At 42.9% G+C, this 18,151-nt stretch overlaps 1 protein-coding gene across 1 annotated transcript; it reads left to right on the top strand.

Moving 5' to 3' along the window:
- The first annotated feature begins 278 nt into the window (after positions 1 to 278).
- On the top strand, positions 279 to 10,225 carry LOC126284294 (uncharacterized). Its single transcript, XM_049983124.1, has 2 exons — positions 279 to 1,117; positions 10,077 to 10,225. The coding sequence occupies exons 1-2, from the start codon at positions 305 to 307 to the stop codon at positions 10,104 to 10,106; spliced, it is 843 nt and encodes a 280-aa protein (XP_049839081.1). The 5' UTR covers positions 279 to 304; the 3' UTR covers positions 10,107 to 10,225.
- The last annotated feature ends 7,926 nt before the right edge of the window (positions 10,226 to 18,151 follow it).

The following is an 18,151-nucleotide window of genomic DNA, read 5'->3' as shown; positions in this document are numbered from 1 at the left end:
TATCGTCAGCGAGCAGCTACGTGTGCTCACATGTCACTCAGCCATAAACAGTAAGCAGAAAAAAGTCACAGGACGGCAGCTAACACAGAGTCTGGGAGACAGCGGCGAGAATGGCTCACAGATGCCGCAGCAGCTGCGGTGACGTCAGCCACGAGACTTGCTCACAAGAAACTGCGCCATCGGACAAACGTAGAAACAAAAACTAACTCAGTGACGTAGGGTTGTGACGTAGGGACGCCGGGTTTATAGCACAGGACTGGCCTCTCGAGCGTGAGGAGCGGGCAGCGCCAGAGTTCAGTCCGCCATGAAGAGGCCGGTGATGTCTTGCAGCCTTCTGCTGCTGACGATGGCCGCAGTCTCCTGCAGCCGCAACGCTAGAGACTACTTCGCGGAGGCGAGATTCCGGTATTCCCCTTCTAGGCCCGAAGACGCGCTCATCTTTTTCATAGGCAATGCTCCGCCCCTCATTTGTGAACCTGAGAAAACTGACGATCGAGTCAGCGGAGACCGTCCACAGGACGATTTTCGTCTCGATCTGCCACACGGGTACTCGTCCTATTCGTGTTCGTTCGAAGGAAACGCAACGAGACACACTAACTTCAACCTAATCCAAAACAGTGCACCATATCTTTTCGGATCCAGTGGGGGCCGGAAAGTACGTTTTACCGGTTACAGAATGTACTGTACTAACGATTCACAGCTGCCAGACGAATATTTCCACCTGAGAGTGCAGCGCCCTAATGAGGATCGTCCAGTGAAATGTCGTATCCGGACCGACAGTGGAATGCTGTACCTAAGGTTCCCAGGATTCCCCACAGTCGTTTGCCATCTTGGTACTATCGGAGAACGTTACCATTTTAATCTGCCAGGTATTGCTGATGAACCACTCAAATGCGCTTTTCGCGTCTATTCGGAACTACCTTTAGGGGATACACACACAGAAGAACGGCTCTACCGTTCTCTGATTAGCGGACTCCCGAGTCATGTGGATGGCGTTCGCCCACGTGTCGTGTGCTCCCACCGTACAATCTCGAATGGGACGGCGTACTTTCAGCTACAGTTGCAGGGTGGCGCAACCTATGACTGCAGTTTCCCCGACGCTGTTCCGCACAATGAGGTAAGTGTGAACTTAACATATTTTTTTTAGTTTCGTTGTCTCAGACCTTCGCCCATCGCTCTCACACGAAGCATCAGTTTGATTCGAGCTGCACAGAAAAAAAGAGCCCGACTTTCTGAAGAAACCATTTCTGTGTTTGCGTCTACGCCTGAGCTCCGACTGTGAATAGTATCTGGATATCTTCATTTTCAAAGGCAGTCACTTTAACTATTTTGCTCCTGTCCTACTCTTGTTTGATTGACACGAAATATCATTCTCAGTTGTTGGGATACTTACTAATTTCTGAAGCGTGGGGAGACAGGCTTAGAGCAAGAAACGATGGGCTACGGATATAAAAAGAACTACTAATATTTCTTGCTGTCGAGAATTTTCATCTGGAAAATACTTTTTTACTCCACACTATTCAGTCTATACTTTTACCAGCACTTTGCAACAAGTATCGTCTCAGTGGATCCTAGTCATGATTTATTAAATCTTTATTATTTACCCAAAATTCTGGCCGCATTTCTGGTGACTGCGCTGTCAGCAGAGTAGCGGTGACCGTATAAGGTGAGCTGCAAAAGCAAATAGGATGAAAATTGGCACGAACTGAACGTAAGAATTTTGAAAAAGTATCATGTCTCATTAACCCAGGTTTCGAAAATATACGTACTCGAAATCCCTGACTTGTGCTACGATGATTTTTACAATAACACATTTATCAGCAATTAACATTGCTGATACCCCTGGAACCAGCAACTGCGAAGAAGGTAGTGACTCTTCTTCTGAAGCGGTACGTTTGGAGTCATCATAAGACTTTAGTACACAGCAAACGAAAGCTGGGACGTAAACCTTAAAGACATGAAAGTATTATTCTTCCAGTTGCATAATCTAGCGAACAATAACTTGATAATTTCAATCACATCAGTGTCCTCAGGCTTTTTATTATCATCGACGGGTAGTTGGTTGTGAAACTCAAGTACCAGATTATCTGCGAAACGATTGGAGACAGAATGGGAAATTTCGCAAAGATTTGATTTACTTTCTTCTTGATTCTGTTGTTTTTGTGGTCTTCACTCTGAAGGCTTTTTTGATGCAGCTCTCCGTGCTTTTCTACCCTTCCCAAGCCTCTTCGACAACAGTATCCTACATCCGTCTGAACCAGCTTTCTGAATTAATCCCTAGGTCTGCCTCTACAACTTTTACTCCCTAATCTTCTCTCCATTACGAAACTGACTATTTCTTGATGTTTCAGGATGCGTCCCATCAACCGATCCCCTCTTTTAGTTAAGTTGTACCATAAATCTTTTCTCAACAGTTGGATTAAGTACCTCAGTAGTCACTCGAACTACTCATACAGTTTTCAGCTTCGTGCTGTACCAGCACATTCCAAAAGCTTTTATTCTCTTCTTGTCCGAACTGCTTACTGTCGACGATCTCTTTCACACAAGACTACGCTCTAGGCAAACACTTTCAAAAATGACTTCTCAACACTTATATTTATACCACATTAACAAATTCCTATTTTTCCGAAATGCTTTTCTTGCTATCACCGGTCTGCATCTCATATTACCTACATTACTTCAGCCACAGTCAGTTACTTTGCCAGCTGAATAAATAAATTTATGTACTGCCTTTAGTATGTTATTTCCTCATGTGTTCCCTCAGAATCGCTTTATTTAATTTGACTAGCAGCCATTACCCTTGTTTTAACTTCTTTGAGTTTATCTTATGACCTCTTCTCAAAAAACTATGCATTTCGTTCTTCCAAGTCCTTTGCGTCTCTGACAGAACTACAATGTCACCACAAACTTGAACGTTCTTAATTTTTTACATAAAATTTAGTTCCCTTCCTCAGTTTTCCCTTGGTTTGCTTTTCTGTTTGCTGGGTTTACAGATTGAATAACAATGAGACAGGCTACAAACCTGTCTCCCTCGCTTGGGTGCTATTCAACTATTTGCTGTCAATCTGTTATGTAATTTTATATCTCAAGTTTCAAATTAAAAAAAAATATCTACAATGAAAGTTGAAACATTGGTCTTCAAGCTCTACAAATCATTAAAACTACTAAATTCCATTTCGAGCTACATTCACTATTAACAACATGCTGTTGTAACATCTTATTTAAAGTGTTGAAGGTCGTATACACTAATAAAGATGTAGATGAAAAACTGTTTGTATTTGGAATACTATTTGCACCACCGACAACTCGTTAAACGATAGACACCTGGCAAGAAAGTTACATCACTTCTTGACGGTATGGAGGGTCTCTACTGGCTGCGAGGATTTGCTCTTTGCCTGCCGTTTGTTGGCTTACATAGTCAGTACTGCCAGACAAGTAGTAACACTAGTGGTCTACCAGTTTACCTCAGCGTTAAACATTTCCTGTGCTTTGGTTACCTTTCCCTCTTCCTTTGATGTGTCATCTCATTCGCAAGCTAAGCGAAGCGATATTTTTACAGAATAGCCACCCGTTCACCATCATTAGACACTGAAGGCAACGGCTTGTTGATGGAGCCATACTTCTCGTTCCCTTGCCATTTTTACGTCTGGTTGCACCTAGTGCCGTTAATTCCATTGACAGAAGTGTCTAAAGTACTAGTCCTACCTGCTGAGTTTTTGAACATTTTGCCCTGCCAGATGCTTCTTAAAAGTTGGCGTATCGAATCAGTGTCCAGTTAATTTCACTTTTATTCTCTATAACATGTTAATCAATTTCCTTCTTATAAAAGTAAAAATTAACAGCTCCAATTTATTTCCGTCCTGCTGGAGGTATCCGGTTTCGGTTATAAAAATCGTCAGACTATACGAAGCACCGGTGCTAAGAGCTGCTGAGTGATACACACACCTTAACATAGTTGCACATCAGCTCGGTTCACCGGCTCTCCTTGCTGCCTGGTACGTTTTTCTGACTATTGTTTGTAACCGAAACCGGTTACCACCAGTAGAACGAAAACGAACTGCGGTTGGGAATGTCGCATTTTGTTTTTATGTTATGAACAATCGCTAACGTTCCAACATGTTACGAAGAAATAAACTTCCTTTGCTCTTTAATTTCATTTCGTGTATTTTGATTGCATTTTCTTGCAGGCCCCAGAGCTTTTAAAAACTGCAACATAAAATCACTGCCCGTATATTATCGCAACCAGAAAGAAACGTGGATGGATGGCATGTTGTTCAAAGAATGATTTCACGGCCAGTGTGTTCCCCCTGTTCGTCGGTTTCCTAACGAAAATCATTATTCTCCCCGTGCCGTCCTTTTGTCTGATAACGCGGCATCTCACCCCAGCACTGAGGAATTGTGTGATGGAGAAATGGTGACGAAGTTTTTGCCGACGAATGTTACACCATCTCTACAGGCGATGGACTAGGGCGTACTGAAAACATTAACACTGATTTACAGAAAACAGTTTTTAAGAAAGCTGATCCAAAATGATAGCATTCCTTTAGTGGACGAAATAAAAAAGACCAATGTGAAGGATGTTGTTTATTGGGCCGCTGAGGCATGGCAGAATATTTCAGAAAATACTCTGAGAAAACATTCGAGAAAACTGTGGACATCTGTTGAATTTCAGGACAATCTAGTTGGAAATGTAGAGGAAAATCTACTAAAAGTGATACAGGCAATTCCTAGATGTGAAGAAGCTAGTGAAGGAAACGTAGATGAGTGAATGGCAGCGGATAGGGTATGTGTGGAAAACCTTACTGACGCTGATTTAGTTGCTGCTGTGACTCAAGACCAGGAAGAAGTGGACTGCTCTGACAGAAGTGACAATGAGCTTGAAAGCGACAAAGGAGAGCTGGCGCCACACAGTGATGCAGCAGAAGCCTTTGACCTCGCGCTACGTTATTTGGAGCGACAGCCCACTGCTACCCCTGCTAATTTCATGTTTATGAGACGATGGCGCAACCAACTATGCGTCATATAACAGTATGCCTTCATTAAGCCAAAAACCAATGACAGAGTTTTTGACATCTAAAAAAGTAGGGGTAAAATGTTCCTTGTATTTTAGTATGTTTGACAGCTTTTCTTTCGTTGTTATGCATTGTTTAAACCTAATGTTACTTGCTAATTTTTCTACTACATGTTTACTGTACTGTGTAAATTAAAATAGTGTGTATGTACAGCAGTTAACCGCACAGTTTTCCATACTTAGACTGTCAGTTTTCATGTTCGGATTACCGGGGTTCGGATTAGAGGCGCAGTCAGATGCATATATAGCGCGGCACGGCAACGTTTCGCCGGGAGAAATTAATGATTTGTGCATGACAGGCTCCACTGTCGACGAAACTCGGAGAAACGAAGATTCATTTTGACGGCCCCTAAGATGCGCACTTCTCAATTCCCGTCTGATAAACAGGAACTCTTCTTTTCGATGTTAGAGTTGGCGTTCACTTGTAATTCACTAATAAACAATCAAGAAAAGATCGCGATAGCAGTCAGTAGTCTGAACAGTCTGGGGGCCAGAGCGGCAGCATTAGTAGATGACGAAATTAGGCGTTCACCAACAACACAGCAACATACAAGTCTAAAGAAGATTTTGATAAGCAAGCTTAGTAAGCCTTTAGACCAACGGATACACCACGTATGACTCAGCGAGCGACAACGTGTCAGATCCCCCTGAGAATTTTGGAAGCAGTTACGGGGGATAGTGAGAGAGGCAGAATTTTCGGACTCTGTGCTCCGGCGCGTTTGGACATCACAGGTCCCCACGGCAGTAAAGGCGGCGGTGGCTACAAAGGCTGGATGGGACACGACCAGTAATCTCCAGCTGACCGACAGAGTTCATGCGACAATGGAGACAACGAGTACACTGAGCGGCAGCGAAGTTTGAAAAGTATCAGGCTGCAGCAATTCGCAAGGGTCAATGGGCGGATACAAACTGCACAGCTTCAGAAATTAAAAGACGAGCTACAGAGAAACATCGAGGTTTGTAATATCACTGGAACGGAGGGCTCTGCAGCACACTTAGGAAACAGTGGACAGACAGAACCTGAACAGCGATGTTGGTTGTTGTTGTTGTGGTCTTCAGTCCTGACACTGGTTTGATGCAGCTCTCCATGCTGCTCTATCCTGTGCAAGCTGCTTCATCTCCCGGTACTTACTGCACCCAACATCCTTCTGAATCTGCTTAGTGTATTCATTTCTTGGTCTCCCTCTACGATTTTTACCCTCAACACTGCCCTCAAATGTTAAATTTGTGATCCCTTGATGCCTCAGAACATGTCATACTAACCGGTCCTTTCTTTTTGTCAAGTTGTGCCACATACTCCCCTTCTCCCCAATTCTATTCAATACATATGTGATCTACCCATCTAATCTTCAGCATTCTACTGTAGCACCACATTTCGAAAGCTTCTATTCTCTTCTTGTCCAAACTAGTTATCGTCCATGTTTCACATCCATACATGGCTACACTCCATACAAATACTTTCAGAAACGACTTCCTGACACTTAAATCAATACTTGATGTTAACAAATTTCTCTTCTTCAGAAACGCTTTCCTTGCCATTGCCAGGCTACATTTTATATCCTTTCTACTTCGACCATCATCAGTTATTTTGCTCCCCAAATAGCAATACTCATTTACTACTTTAAGTGCCTCATTTCCTAATCTAATTCCCTCAGCGTCACCCGACTTAATTCGACTACATTCCATTATCTTCGTTTGGTTTTGTTGATGTTCATCTTATATCCTTCTTTAAAGACACTGTCCATTCCGTTCAACTGCTCTTCTGCTGTCTCGGATAGAATTACAATGTCATCGGCGAACCTCAGAGTTTTTATTTCTTCTCCATGGATTTTAATACCTACTCCGAATTTTTCTTTTGTTTCCTTTACTGCTTGCTCAATATACAGAGATTAAATAACATCGGGGAGAGGCTACAACCCTGTCTCACTCCCTTCCCAACCACTGCTTCCCTTTCATGCCCCTCGACTCTTATAACTGCCATTTGGTTTCTATACAAATTGTAAATAGCCTTTCGGTCCCTATATTTTACCCCTGCCACCTTCAGAATTTGAAAGAGAGTATTCCAGTCAACATTGTCAAAAGCTTTCTCTAAGTCTACAAATGCTAGAAACGTAGGTTTGCCTTTCCTTCATCTAGCTTCTAAGATAAGTTGTAGGGTCAGCCAATTTTGCTTAGTGACGAACCCATCCAAGTGGAAGTGGGATTCGTCGCTAAACCAAGCCATACTGAGCATTCTAGTTCCCATTTGAATGCCCCATCACAAACCGTTCCAGAAGGTATGACGAATTTGTCTCATATAGTTCAGCAGTTATCATCCTGTATCACAAACGGTTCGGACAACGAGCAGCAAAGTGTGTTCTACCATGCAGTTAGGCACGTTTCGTCAATAAAGTGGAGATTGTAAGTACAGACACTTCCTGTCTGCCCTTGTAACGACGACTCTGTGTAAGAGATGTGAAAACCTCATGTTATTATCTGGTAGACACCGTGACATAAGCACTCTGGTAGTAGACAGAGATATGTCAGTCAATTACAGCTCATTAGTTTGCTACACGGCAGAAAATGAACGGCCGATAACAGCGTACGGCAGCTGCGGCAAGGATGTGAATTTAGGTTTTCGTAATACTTGGCGCTGGACGTTTGTAACAGTCGACGTGCCGGAACCGATCTTAGGGGCGAATTTTCCGTACGCACCTAGTTATCACCACTGAAATTCTGTGGTCTCTAGAAGAAATGGGAATTGGTCTTATAGAGAGGTGGCGGTTCGGTACAAGCGACGGAGGTAGAGAAGCTTATGGACCTAACAGCACAGTCGCCGACTACAGTGGCACACAGTACGGTTCACCCCATGAAGACAGTCTCTTTTGGACCGAGAGGACTGTCACCAGACAGGTTCGCGGACGGAAAGACCGAGTTCGAACGTATGTTAGAAAAAGGAATGTCACAGAGATGATAGCGCATGCTCGTCACTTTTATATCTAATAGAGAAAAAAAGGAGGAATTTGGAGGCATTGCGGTGATTACAGGGAATTGAATGCTCACACGATACCCGGTCAATAACCACTGTCCAATATTCGTGAATTTACGAATGTACTAGTGGGAGCAAAATACATCAGCTTCATAGATTGTCAAGAGGCATACCTTCATATACAGGTTGCAAACGCTGACATACCGAAGACAACTGTTACTATATCTTTTGGACCCTTCGAACTTTTGTGTATGTCATTTGCTCTTAAAAACACAGCTCAAACGCGGCGACGTTTCATTGATGAGGTGTTACGGGGATGAGACTTCACCTTCGCCTGTCTCGACGATATACTGATGTTTCCAGCTACACAAAACCTCCATGAGGCTCACCTTAAGGCTGCTTTTGGTAGACTACGTAGGTAACGGATAATATTAATGAAAATTAGTGTAACTTGCGAAAAAAAGACGTGACGTACCTAGGGCACACAATTTCAGCAGTCGGCACCCGTCCGTTGGAAGAGAAAACAGAATTTATAGAACAAATACTAAGGAAATTGGATTTGCAACAATTGTGTAAGCTTTGAGGTGTTGTAAATCGTTGAATCTGGATGAACCCCGACCAACAGCATTACATGTATTGAACAAAAATGATAGTGCATTGAGAATGGCTAGTTTCTAACTGAAATCTAGATCTGTCAATAAAATTTCAAAAGGACGACTGATAGCTGAAATCTATTATTTACAAGAAAATATGTCTTCTAAAACATTAGGGAAGAGAGTAGTGTACGTAAAATCTTTTTCCTACTGTAACGTCATAAGAAATCTGTTGGCTTCAAAAGATGTGAAAGATGACAATAAACGCCATACATTACGTTTCTGTAAAACGGTTATTAAGGTCATATGAATCAAAATCTGAAAACGTATTACATGTGAAAAAACGTTTACTCAGTCACCAATAATGATGCTTTACAAATAAAGTTAATCGCTTCCGCTAATAAAGTTTCTTAAAATGCAATACCTTTAAGACAAACAACAATTATATCACCTAAATCGAAACATAGCCACCCAGATAAAACTTGCTAAACGATCATGTGGGATAAGTGAAGAGAAACAGTGGCACGTCCGAAGCACTGCAGTGTTCATACGTCAAGTTGGACGCACTGTGAGTCTGGTGCAAGTTGTTGGGATTTGCGAGTTCTGACCAGGCATACAAATTTTTTAATAGTAATTAGCAGGTGCAAGGCACTAAAAGTTTGCTTTTGTCAACGAGGGGAAATAAAAGGATCTGTAAACTTTCTCTTATAAATCCACACCAGTCACATGACATTCAAATAAGGACTAATAACCTTACATGTTCTTGTATACTATAATTTAGTTCAATCTGCTATCTGTTGTTCCGGTTGCACCCATAAAGCAAAATCAACGATTATTATCATAACAGACTTCCGGAATCATCCAGATTGTCAAAACGTCCTTTACAGGGTGGAGGGCAGTTTTCTCTAGCCCTGTGGATGAGTTGTTCTAGAAACTAAATTTGGCAGTCCCTCTCTCTCTCTCTCTCTCTCTCTCTCTCTCTCTCTCCTCAACCTCAAGACAGCATTTTGAAGCGTTTCTTAAACAGCTATTAGCAGTAAAACCACTGGCATAAAATCTAAAAATACATACAATCATTTCACAGAATAACAGGAAGTTAGGTAAATATTTTGAACTACAAAGTTGCGAACCTGTTAACTAAAGCCTGCAGAAATCTTTCTGTTATCCAGTTTTCTGTTGAATGTATTCTTATTGTTATGATATGAATTGTATTATGTAATCTTTCTGTTTCATTACTATCGCAGGCAGATTTTCGAAGAAGTTTTCTATTATAGAGTGCTATGACTATATTTAAGTTAATACAGATAAAATTTTGATGGGCTTCCGTCTCCACGAAATATGTTCTAGGATGTCTGTTTTAAGTTTCTGTTACTTTTGAATTAGATGGACAGCTTGTGATGAAGTGCGGGTTAACTAAGATTGTCTGTTGTTTTCTCTGTTCCAGCTACAGCCAGGAAATACGCCCCAAGACTGAAGCCTACCTTCCCAGCGAGGCAGAAAACTCGTTACGGCAACAAAGCAGAAATACTCTACACAACTATCTGAAAAAAATCTTGTAATAATGCAATAAATATGGGTACATAACTTTCAACATTCCTGCTACATTACTTTATTCCACATTTTAACGATACTTCTTTCAAGATCCTTCTGCAGAGTAAATTAATTGGGTATGGCTGCACTTCCCTAATACATGTGGATTAGTCTGTTGTATGATTTAAATAACAGGAGTTCATAGTAATTGGAAACTAAGGTGAGGCAAATCTGAAGCATGCAACACCGCTGGTCAGCATCCACCAGAGGAAAAATATTTATTATAGCTATCGATTGTCTTTAGTGTTCCACTGCTGAGACAAGGAAAAGAATGGCTCAATGTCAACAGCGAACTCAAATTGTATGATGCGATACTCTGGTTGATGTTAATGAATTCTGGGCACAGTAAATTATTATTTATGATAATCTAACTACAAATACACTTTATGCATTCTACTATTGTTCCAACCACGATTACATTTCTGAAGGAACAGTCTACATTATTAGATACTTTTCAAGAAAGCAGCGAGGTATTGTTATCCCCGTCAGTGATTATCTATTCAATACGTTTCCAGAAAGGAATGTTGGCGATTTAAATTTTTTTGACGCTGAGTTATTAGCAAGGCATCGTAATTATTACACAACAAAACACAAATTGTAACCTGTGAAGTAGCTAGGGGTTACCAACATACTACCACCACTATTGTCAGGAATCTATACGGACAGATTTGAGAACTAATTCCTTTAATCAGGACTTTTAGCGTAATATACAAAGTACTGCTATTGGTATGAACAAACTACCAGGCATGTCCATGCTTTTCTAGATGTATTAAAGGAGCGCTAGAATACGCTGACAACAAACACCGCAGTGCCGCTGATTTCATTGTAAACAACGGCGCTACTCCCAACCAAACATGAGGCACGCGTGTCGATAACGACGACTGCTGTTATGGCTACAATTCTGTTTCCACAACACACATGTCTTCAATGACACGCTTAACACTACACCTGGGTAGAACACTGTACAACGTTCCCAGGCTGCGACAGCCCTACTCTGAAGGTCAGTCCAGCTGGTGCACGTGGCGGTGTCGTACTTATCCATCCTCGGAAAAATGAACTGTGACAAACTGGAGAGGTACTGGTGACAGCTGCTGGATTTCGTTCGAACCCTATCAAGAATACCCGCTTATGTGTGTGTGTGCTTTTTCTTTTCTTTCTTCTTCTTTTTTCCCCTGTATACCGTTAACCATCTCTGCTTCTAGGGTGTGGGATTGAGAAAAGCTTTCTCTTTATTTGGCAGTGTCACAGAATTGGTACACAGATCGGTCCCTATCATCTCCGGTATCATGTTCAAATAAAATGTTCAAATGTGTGTGAAATCTTAAGGGACTCCACTGCTAAGGCCATTAGTCACTAAGCTTACACACTACTTAACCTAAATTAAGGACAAACACACACACGCATGCCCGAGGGAGAACTCGAACCTCCGCCGGGACCAGCCGCACAGTCCGTGACTGCAGCGCCCTAGACTGCTCGGCTAACCCCGCGTGGCCCGGTATCATGACGACGTGTGGGAGGGCTATGCCGTTAACCTGCCTAGGTGGAATGCATCAGAATGCAAGTGCGTTGTCTACCGGGCAACCAGATGTCGAGGGACTTCGCACTGATGTCCTGGTCTGGAACGTTGTTCCGACAGTTAGGACGTCTGATGACGGGGCATCGGTCGTCCGTCCCGATAAAAATTACAGCGCCGTGGTGATGTATTTTCTCCAGATATTTCTCATTGACACCTCTCGTACTCGTCCACGATGCATGTTCGAAACTTCATTTGATGCGTTTACTTTGAAGGGTACTGAGTTAACGGATATTGATACTGCAGGTGTGGCCATGCTACACTATCGCACACTATGCTGTATTGAATAGTCGCTTTGTAAAGACTAGTCTGTTGCCAGCTGGAGGTCTCTGAGAGCAACATTGTCATCAACGCCAGAATCATCTTAAATATCGTCGTCTTGCTATGGGTTGTAATAGTGAGTCATTTTTATAACCATGATGTAAGATTATTTTCTTAGTGCCGTCCAAGGTATCCGCTCATTGGATATTGTTTCTTTGCCGAGAGAAATGCTTCTACTGTTGCAGGGATAATGATAAATTTGATCTGTAGTCCCTCACTAGTTGGCACAGAATACGATTTATTAACTGAGGTTTGTTGCATCCATTATCATAGGTATCATTGTTGCAGACTCATTTGGAACACAATGTTTAATTGTAATCAGGTAATTTATTTCTGTCGGTAATAACCGCCATTACATGTGATAACGCATTCAAGGTCTGAAAATGGCCATTAACGACTGAGGTTAACTACCTGATTACAAATAAATTTTGTGAGCCAAGACTGGAAGACTGAAAATATAGTGAAGCAAACAATGAGAATTATTTTGCCGAGTGCTATTGGCGATATGACTGCCTTCGCTTCGAAGAATGGAAAGGGTGGTAGTTCTTCAACAGAGTGAATGAACGTTTGCTTAATGAAGATTGCAGTGAATTGACCTTTGTGTCCAATTCTGGCCAATAGCTTTGTACATTTCGGAGTTTAAACAGCGTGTTTTCCGTCAGATGTGTCTCAGAAAGAAGTTCGTAGCCTAGTCTGTAGGAGGAAATACTCTCTTCAAGTTCCGTGGCTCTACTCTTCAGTCCACTGGCGTTTCATATACAGAACCGGAGGAGAGTAACTCGCTATCTGTTAGTGATTTTTAAGAAGAGACAAATGGTTTGATTATTCAGTTGATAAGGATGAGTGCGCTGGTAATTTTTTGCGGAAGCACTGTCAGCTATTGCTGGATGTCCGAAAGAGCTGGAGTAATGGTGTCCATGACGTTGGTGGAACCGTTTCCTGCTTGTTGTTTCCGTGGTACAGGGTTTGCTGCCTTTGCACAAGTCGGTCACTGGCTCTTGCAGGTGGGTTGTCGCTGTTCACGGCTCTGTTGTTGTTGAGCCCCGGCGTCGCTCTGGTTGCTGAGGCTCGTCCTGGGTCGCCGGTCTAATGCTCGTCGTTCGTCTGGATGTTTGTGGTCGGGAAGGTGTCCACCGTTGGTAAATGTGGAACAGTCATTGCTACTTTTTGATTATGGTTTTAGGGCGCAAAACTGCTAAGATCATAAGCGCCCATTCTGGGGCTTAGTGAAGGGTAAGAAACCGAAACTGAAATCAGCAGCAATGGGAGCGAAACTCAAGAAGGAGGGAAACTAAGAACGGAAGGAAATCTTAGAAAATTGCTGTTCAGGGGGGAGTTGTTTTCCCCGAAAATAGCTTCAAGTAACAGATGTCGTCACACTGACACTTATAAACTCAAGGACGCTATCGGCTGAGCCCGCGTTATCTGGTAAAAGTGGAGATAGATCAGGCGACAGTTGTAAACGGGCGCGCAGCGGATTAAAATGGAGGCACTGAAGTAAAAGGTGTCTCACGGTCCACAGATGAGAGCAGCGGGTACAAAGAGGGGCAGGGTCGCCACTGAAAACATGTCGATGGCTAAAAAGACAGTGCCCAATATGGAGTCTCGTTAAAACTATCTCCTCCCGACGACGAGGCCGGGAGGTAGAGGTCCATCCACAGGGAAGAGGTTGTATGTCTCGTAATTTATTATCGGGGAGTGCAGACGATTGTGTGTGCCATAAAAGAGCAACAGGAATTCATGCTACGCCTTGTAAGTAGGCTGTTTAGGTTTTTTTATTGGTAACGCCGCCGCCACGTAGCGCTCTGTATGAAAATCACTGGCTGTGCCGTGTGCTAGTTTGCATTGTTGTCTGCCATTGTACTGTCGGGCAGCGGCAGCTGGATGCTAACAGCGCGTAGCAGTTGGAGGTGAGCCACCAGCAGTGGTGGACGTGGGGAGAGAGATGGCGGAGTTTTGAAATTTGTAAGAATTGGTGTCATGAACTGATATATATATATATATATATATATATATATATATATATATATATATATATATATATAATGACTATTAAGGTAAATACATTGTTTGTTCTGTATTAAAATCTTTTATTTGCTAACTATGCCTATCAGTAGTTTGAATCTTTTATTTAGCTGGCAGTAGTGGCGCTCGCTGTATTGCAGTAGCTTGAGTAACGAAGATTTTTCTGAGGTAAGTGATTTGTGAAACGTATAGGTTAATGTTAGTCAGGGCCATTCTTTCGTAGGGATTTTTGGAAGTCAGATTGCGTTGCGCCAAAAATATTGTGTTTGAGTTTAAGCACAGTTATGTATAAATTTTTCTAAGGGGACGTTTCAGCCTGACAGCCTCTCCATGAGCCTGTGTGATCCTTTTCACAATTGGGGCATTTGGGTGGGTCTGTCTTCGGCATTATACGTAAATTGGAACTTAAATAGTGGCAACACTGCTGTGGAGACACTATGTAATGGAATCTACTATTATCGCTGATAGCACACGTTGTTGACATACCTACCTTACCTCAGAGCAAATGGATCCGCCCGTCCCACGTCAGCGGCGTGCTCACAATCGAGGGAAACATAGTCGCTAGTGACCGGCGGAAAGATAGGTCCCTTATCATTTAGCTACAAAATAGCAGGTCAGCAACTGGAAGCAGTTAATTCCATAAATTATCTGGGAGTACTCATTAGGAGTGATTTAAAATGGAATGATCATATAAAGTTGATCGTCGGTAAAGCAGATGCCAAACTGAGATTCATTGGAAGAATCCTAAAGAAATGCAATCCGACAACAAAGGAAGTAGGTTACAGTACGCTTGTTCGCCCAATGCTTGAATACTGCTCAGCAGTGTGGGATCCGCACCAGGTAGGGTTGATAGAAGAGATAGAGAAGATCCAACGGAGAGCAGCGCGCTTCGTTACAGGATCATTTAGTAATTGCGAAAGCGTTGCGGAGATGATGGATAAACTCCAGTGGAAGACTCTGCAGGAGAGACGCTCAGTAGCTCGGTACGGGCTTTTGTTAAAGTTTCGAGAACATACCTTCACCGAAGAGTCAAGCAGTATATTGCTCCCTCCTACGTATATCTCGCGAAGAGACCATGAGGATAAAGTCAGAGAGATTAGAGCCCACACAGAAGCATACCGACAATCCTTCTTTCCACGTACAATACGAGACTGGAATAGAAGGGAGAACCGATAGAGGTACTCAGGGTACCCTCCGCCACACACCGTCGGGTGGCTTGCGGAGTATGGATGTAGATGTAGATGTAGATGTAGACCGAGCGGTCTATAGAAATGGTGTCACTATGTTATCGAAACAGGAGCAACGGAGTTGGATCAAGATTGAATGTGCCAGAGGTCGTACAGCACGACAGTGTCATCTTGGTCTTCAACAGGCGTGTGGGGAACCGGCATTGCTTACAGAACTGTGGCACGTTGGGTAAAGGCCTTCAACGGAGGTCGGCAAACTGTGGCAGACATACATCGGGCAGGTCGTCCTAGCGTCTCTGAAGAAGTGCATGCTGCTGCCACGTTAGTGGACCGTGATCGACGCCATACAATTTATGAGCTCGCCCACTAAACCAGATTAGCGCATACGACAGTGCTTCGCATCCTGAAGGAACGCCTGGACATGCGAAAAATTGCATCACGATGGGTTCCTCACGACTTGACGGAAATGCAGAAATGGATGCGTTACGACGCTGCTCAGACGCACTTGGAGGGCTATGAGCGCGAAGGAGAGGCTTTTTTACGCCGTGTCGTAACACTGGATAAGACATGGGCCACACCGTAGGTGCCAAAACTGAAACGCCAATCCAACGAATGGCGTCATTATGAGTCGCCGCGAAAGTCAAAAGTGCGTCAGAGCCCCATTATGTTGAAAGTTATAGTGATTGTCCTGTACGACTGTGATGGTTCTATCCTAACGCATTAGGTTCCTCCACGGCAGGCGGTCAAAGCACAGTATTACTGTTCGTTTTTGGAGCATCACCTGCGACCATCTTTGTGAAGGAAGTGGCGACACTTTCTGCGCAAGCCACCCATCATTTTGCACGACAATGCGCAGGCGCATACAGTGCAAGCTGTGGCTGCTCTGTTCGGTCGACGGGACTGGGAAGTACTGTACCATCCACCATACTCCCCAGACTTAAGTCCTTGTGACTTTGATTTGATTCCGAAGATGCAGGAGCCACTTCGTGGCATTCGCTTCAGAACTGTTCCAGAGATTCGACTGGCAGTAGATCACTCCATTCACACCATCAACATAATAGGTTCTGCTGACGCTATACTACGCCTTCCACATCGCTGGCAATGGGTTCTACACAACGCTGGTGACCACTTTGAATGACAGTAAGAGTTGCAAAAATGTAACTCTTTTGTGAATAAATAATTGTCACTATTTAAGTTCCAACCCTTCAACATCCTAGCAGTGTTGACAACCAGCACAACGGATATGGCTGGAAGATCGCAGTAATTGGTCATATTCTGTAACTGCTGGCATTAATTGAATTGCGGAGGTCCTTCCCTTCGGATGTAATTTTCGAATCACACTGTGGTGTAAAGTATGTACTTTCCTTCGTTGTTCTAGTCCTCAGGTAAAGCGACGAAAAAATAGGTAGAGATCAAATATCTACCTTTGTTTCATCACGTTGTTTATACTGATAAACTGTGGCTGCAAGGAATCCCTTCGCGCTTATCGCCTTGGGGAGTAGGCAGAAAGTTCCCTCACTAAGACCAGTTGCTTCTTCTACGGGGGTTGATGAGAAGGAATCCCATTTGTTGTGATGGAAAACGACTATTGCTTTTCTGTATTGGTGTAAGAATAAAAATGGTATTTTGTGTTGTTGCCTTGCAGGCAGCCTTAACTTCTTCTTCGATGTGCTTTTCTAATGGGAAATTGAACTGAAGGCATTTTCATATGTGGTAAATGGTGACTGGTGATACTTCCTTCATTGGTCTTGGAGCGTCGCTGTTTTCGCAACCTGAGTCTTCGGTTGGGACTGCTGTTGTTCCAATTTTGGGTCATCTACTTGAGTCCTCGGTGACATGAGAATTGGGAATATGTTGGAAACTTCTCGTCGTTATTTTTGTGCTAGCATCCAATGCTGACGTATCATGTTTCTGTCGTACTTGGTAAAATCTTCATCGTCGACATTTTTGTGTTACCCTCTACCACTTCGCCACGCAGCTCAGACCCATTTCACTACAGACTACACGTGTTGACTCGGCGTCTGTAGTGAAATGGTAGTGAGCTGGGTCGCGGAGTGGTAAAGTGCTGGACTTGTATGAATCTCATAATACTTTAAACCAACTTATTTAAAATATTTAAAATCCCAGAGTGTGGAAACAGATTTGACTCTTCCTTTTCCAATAAAAATATTGTATCATGGACAACAGGAAACAAGACTCTAGATTAAAATGAGTTTAACTGAAATGACTCTAACCAAAAGCAATCGCCCGCATCTCGTGGTCGTGCGGTAGCGTTCTCGCTTCCCACGCCCGGGTTCCCGGGTTCGATTCCCGGCGGGGTCAGGGATTTTCTCTGCCTCGTGATGGCTGGGTGTTGTGTGATGTCCTTAGGTTAGTTAGGTTTAAGCAGTTCTAAGTTCTAGGGGACTGATGACCATAGCTGTTAAGTCCCATAGTGCTCAGAGCCATTTGAACCATTTGAACCAAAAGCAATCATTAAACTCAGTTCAAACCTTAACATGTTTAAATAATTTCTACAGCAGGTAAGTGTATGATCTTTAAAAGAATAAACCTTCACTGTTTTAATAGAACAATAGTAAATTCCGGAACCCGCCCCCCCTGCAAGACCCAATGGTAATGTGGTCACATCAAATTGCCTTTACTTGCTACAGAGTAGGCCACAGGCTCCTCATAAGCGCTTATAGTTTCATTGCGTTTACAATACAATAAATGAGGAACGTGTACCACGTCAAAAATAAATATGCAAAGTATGGTTAAAAATACATACAATAATTTAACCTATCCTAACTTAAACAGCCGAAAGTACTTAAAATTTGGAAAAGA

The sequence above is a fragment of the Schistocerca gregaria genome, chromosome 8 (assembly GCF_023897955.1).
Source record: "Schistocerca gregaria isolate iqSchGreg1 chromosome 8, iqSchGreg1.2, whole genome shotgun sequence".
Lineage (NCBI taxonomy): Eukaryota > Metazoa > Arthropoda > Insecta > Orthoptera > Acrididae > Schistocerca > Schistocerca gregaria.
Note: the sequence above shows the minus strand (reverse complement) of the source record. Positions and strands in the feature narration are given on the sequence as shown.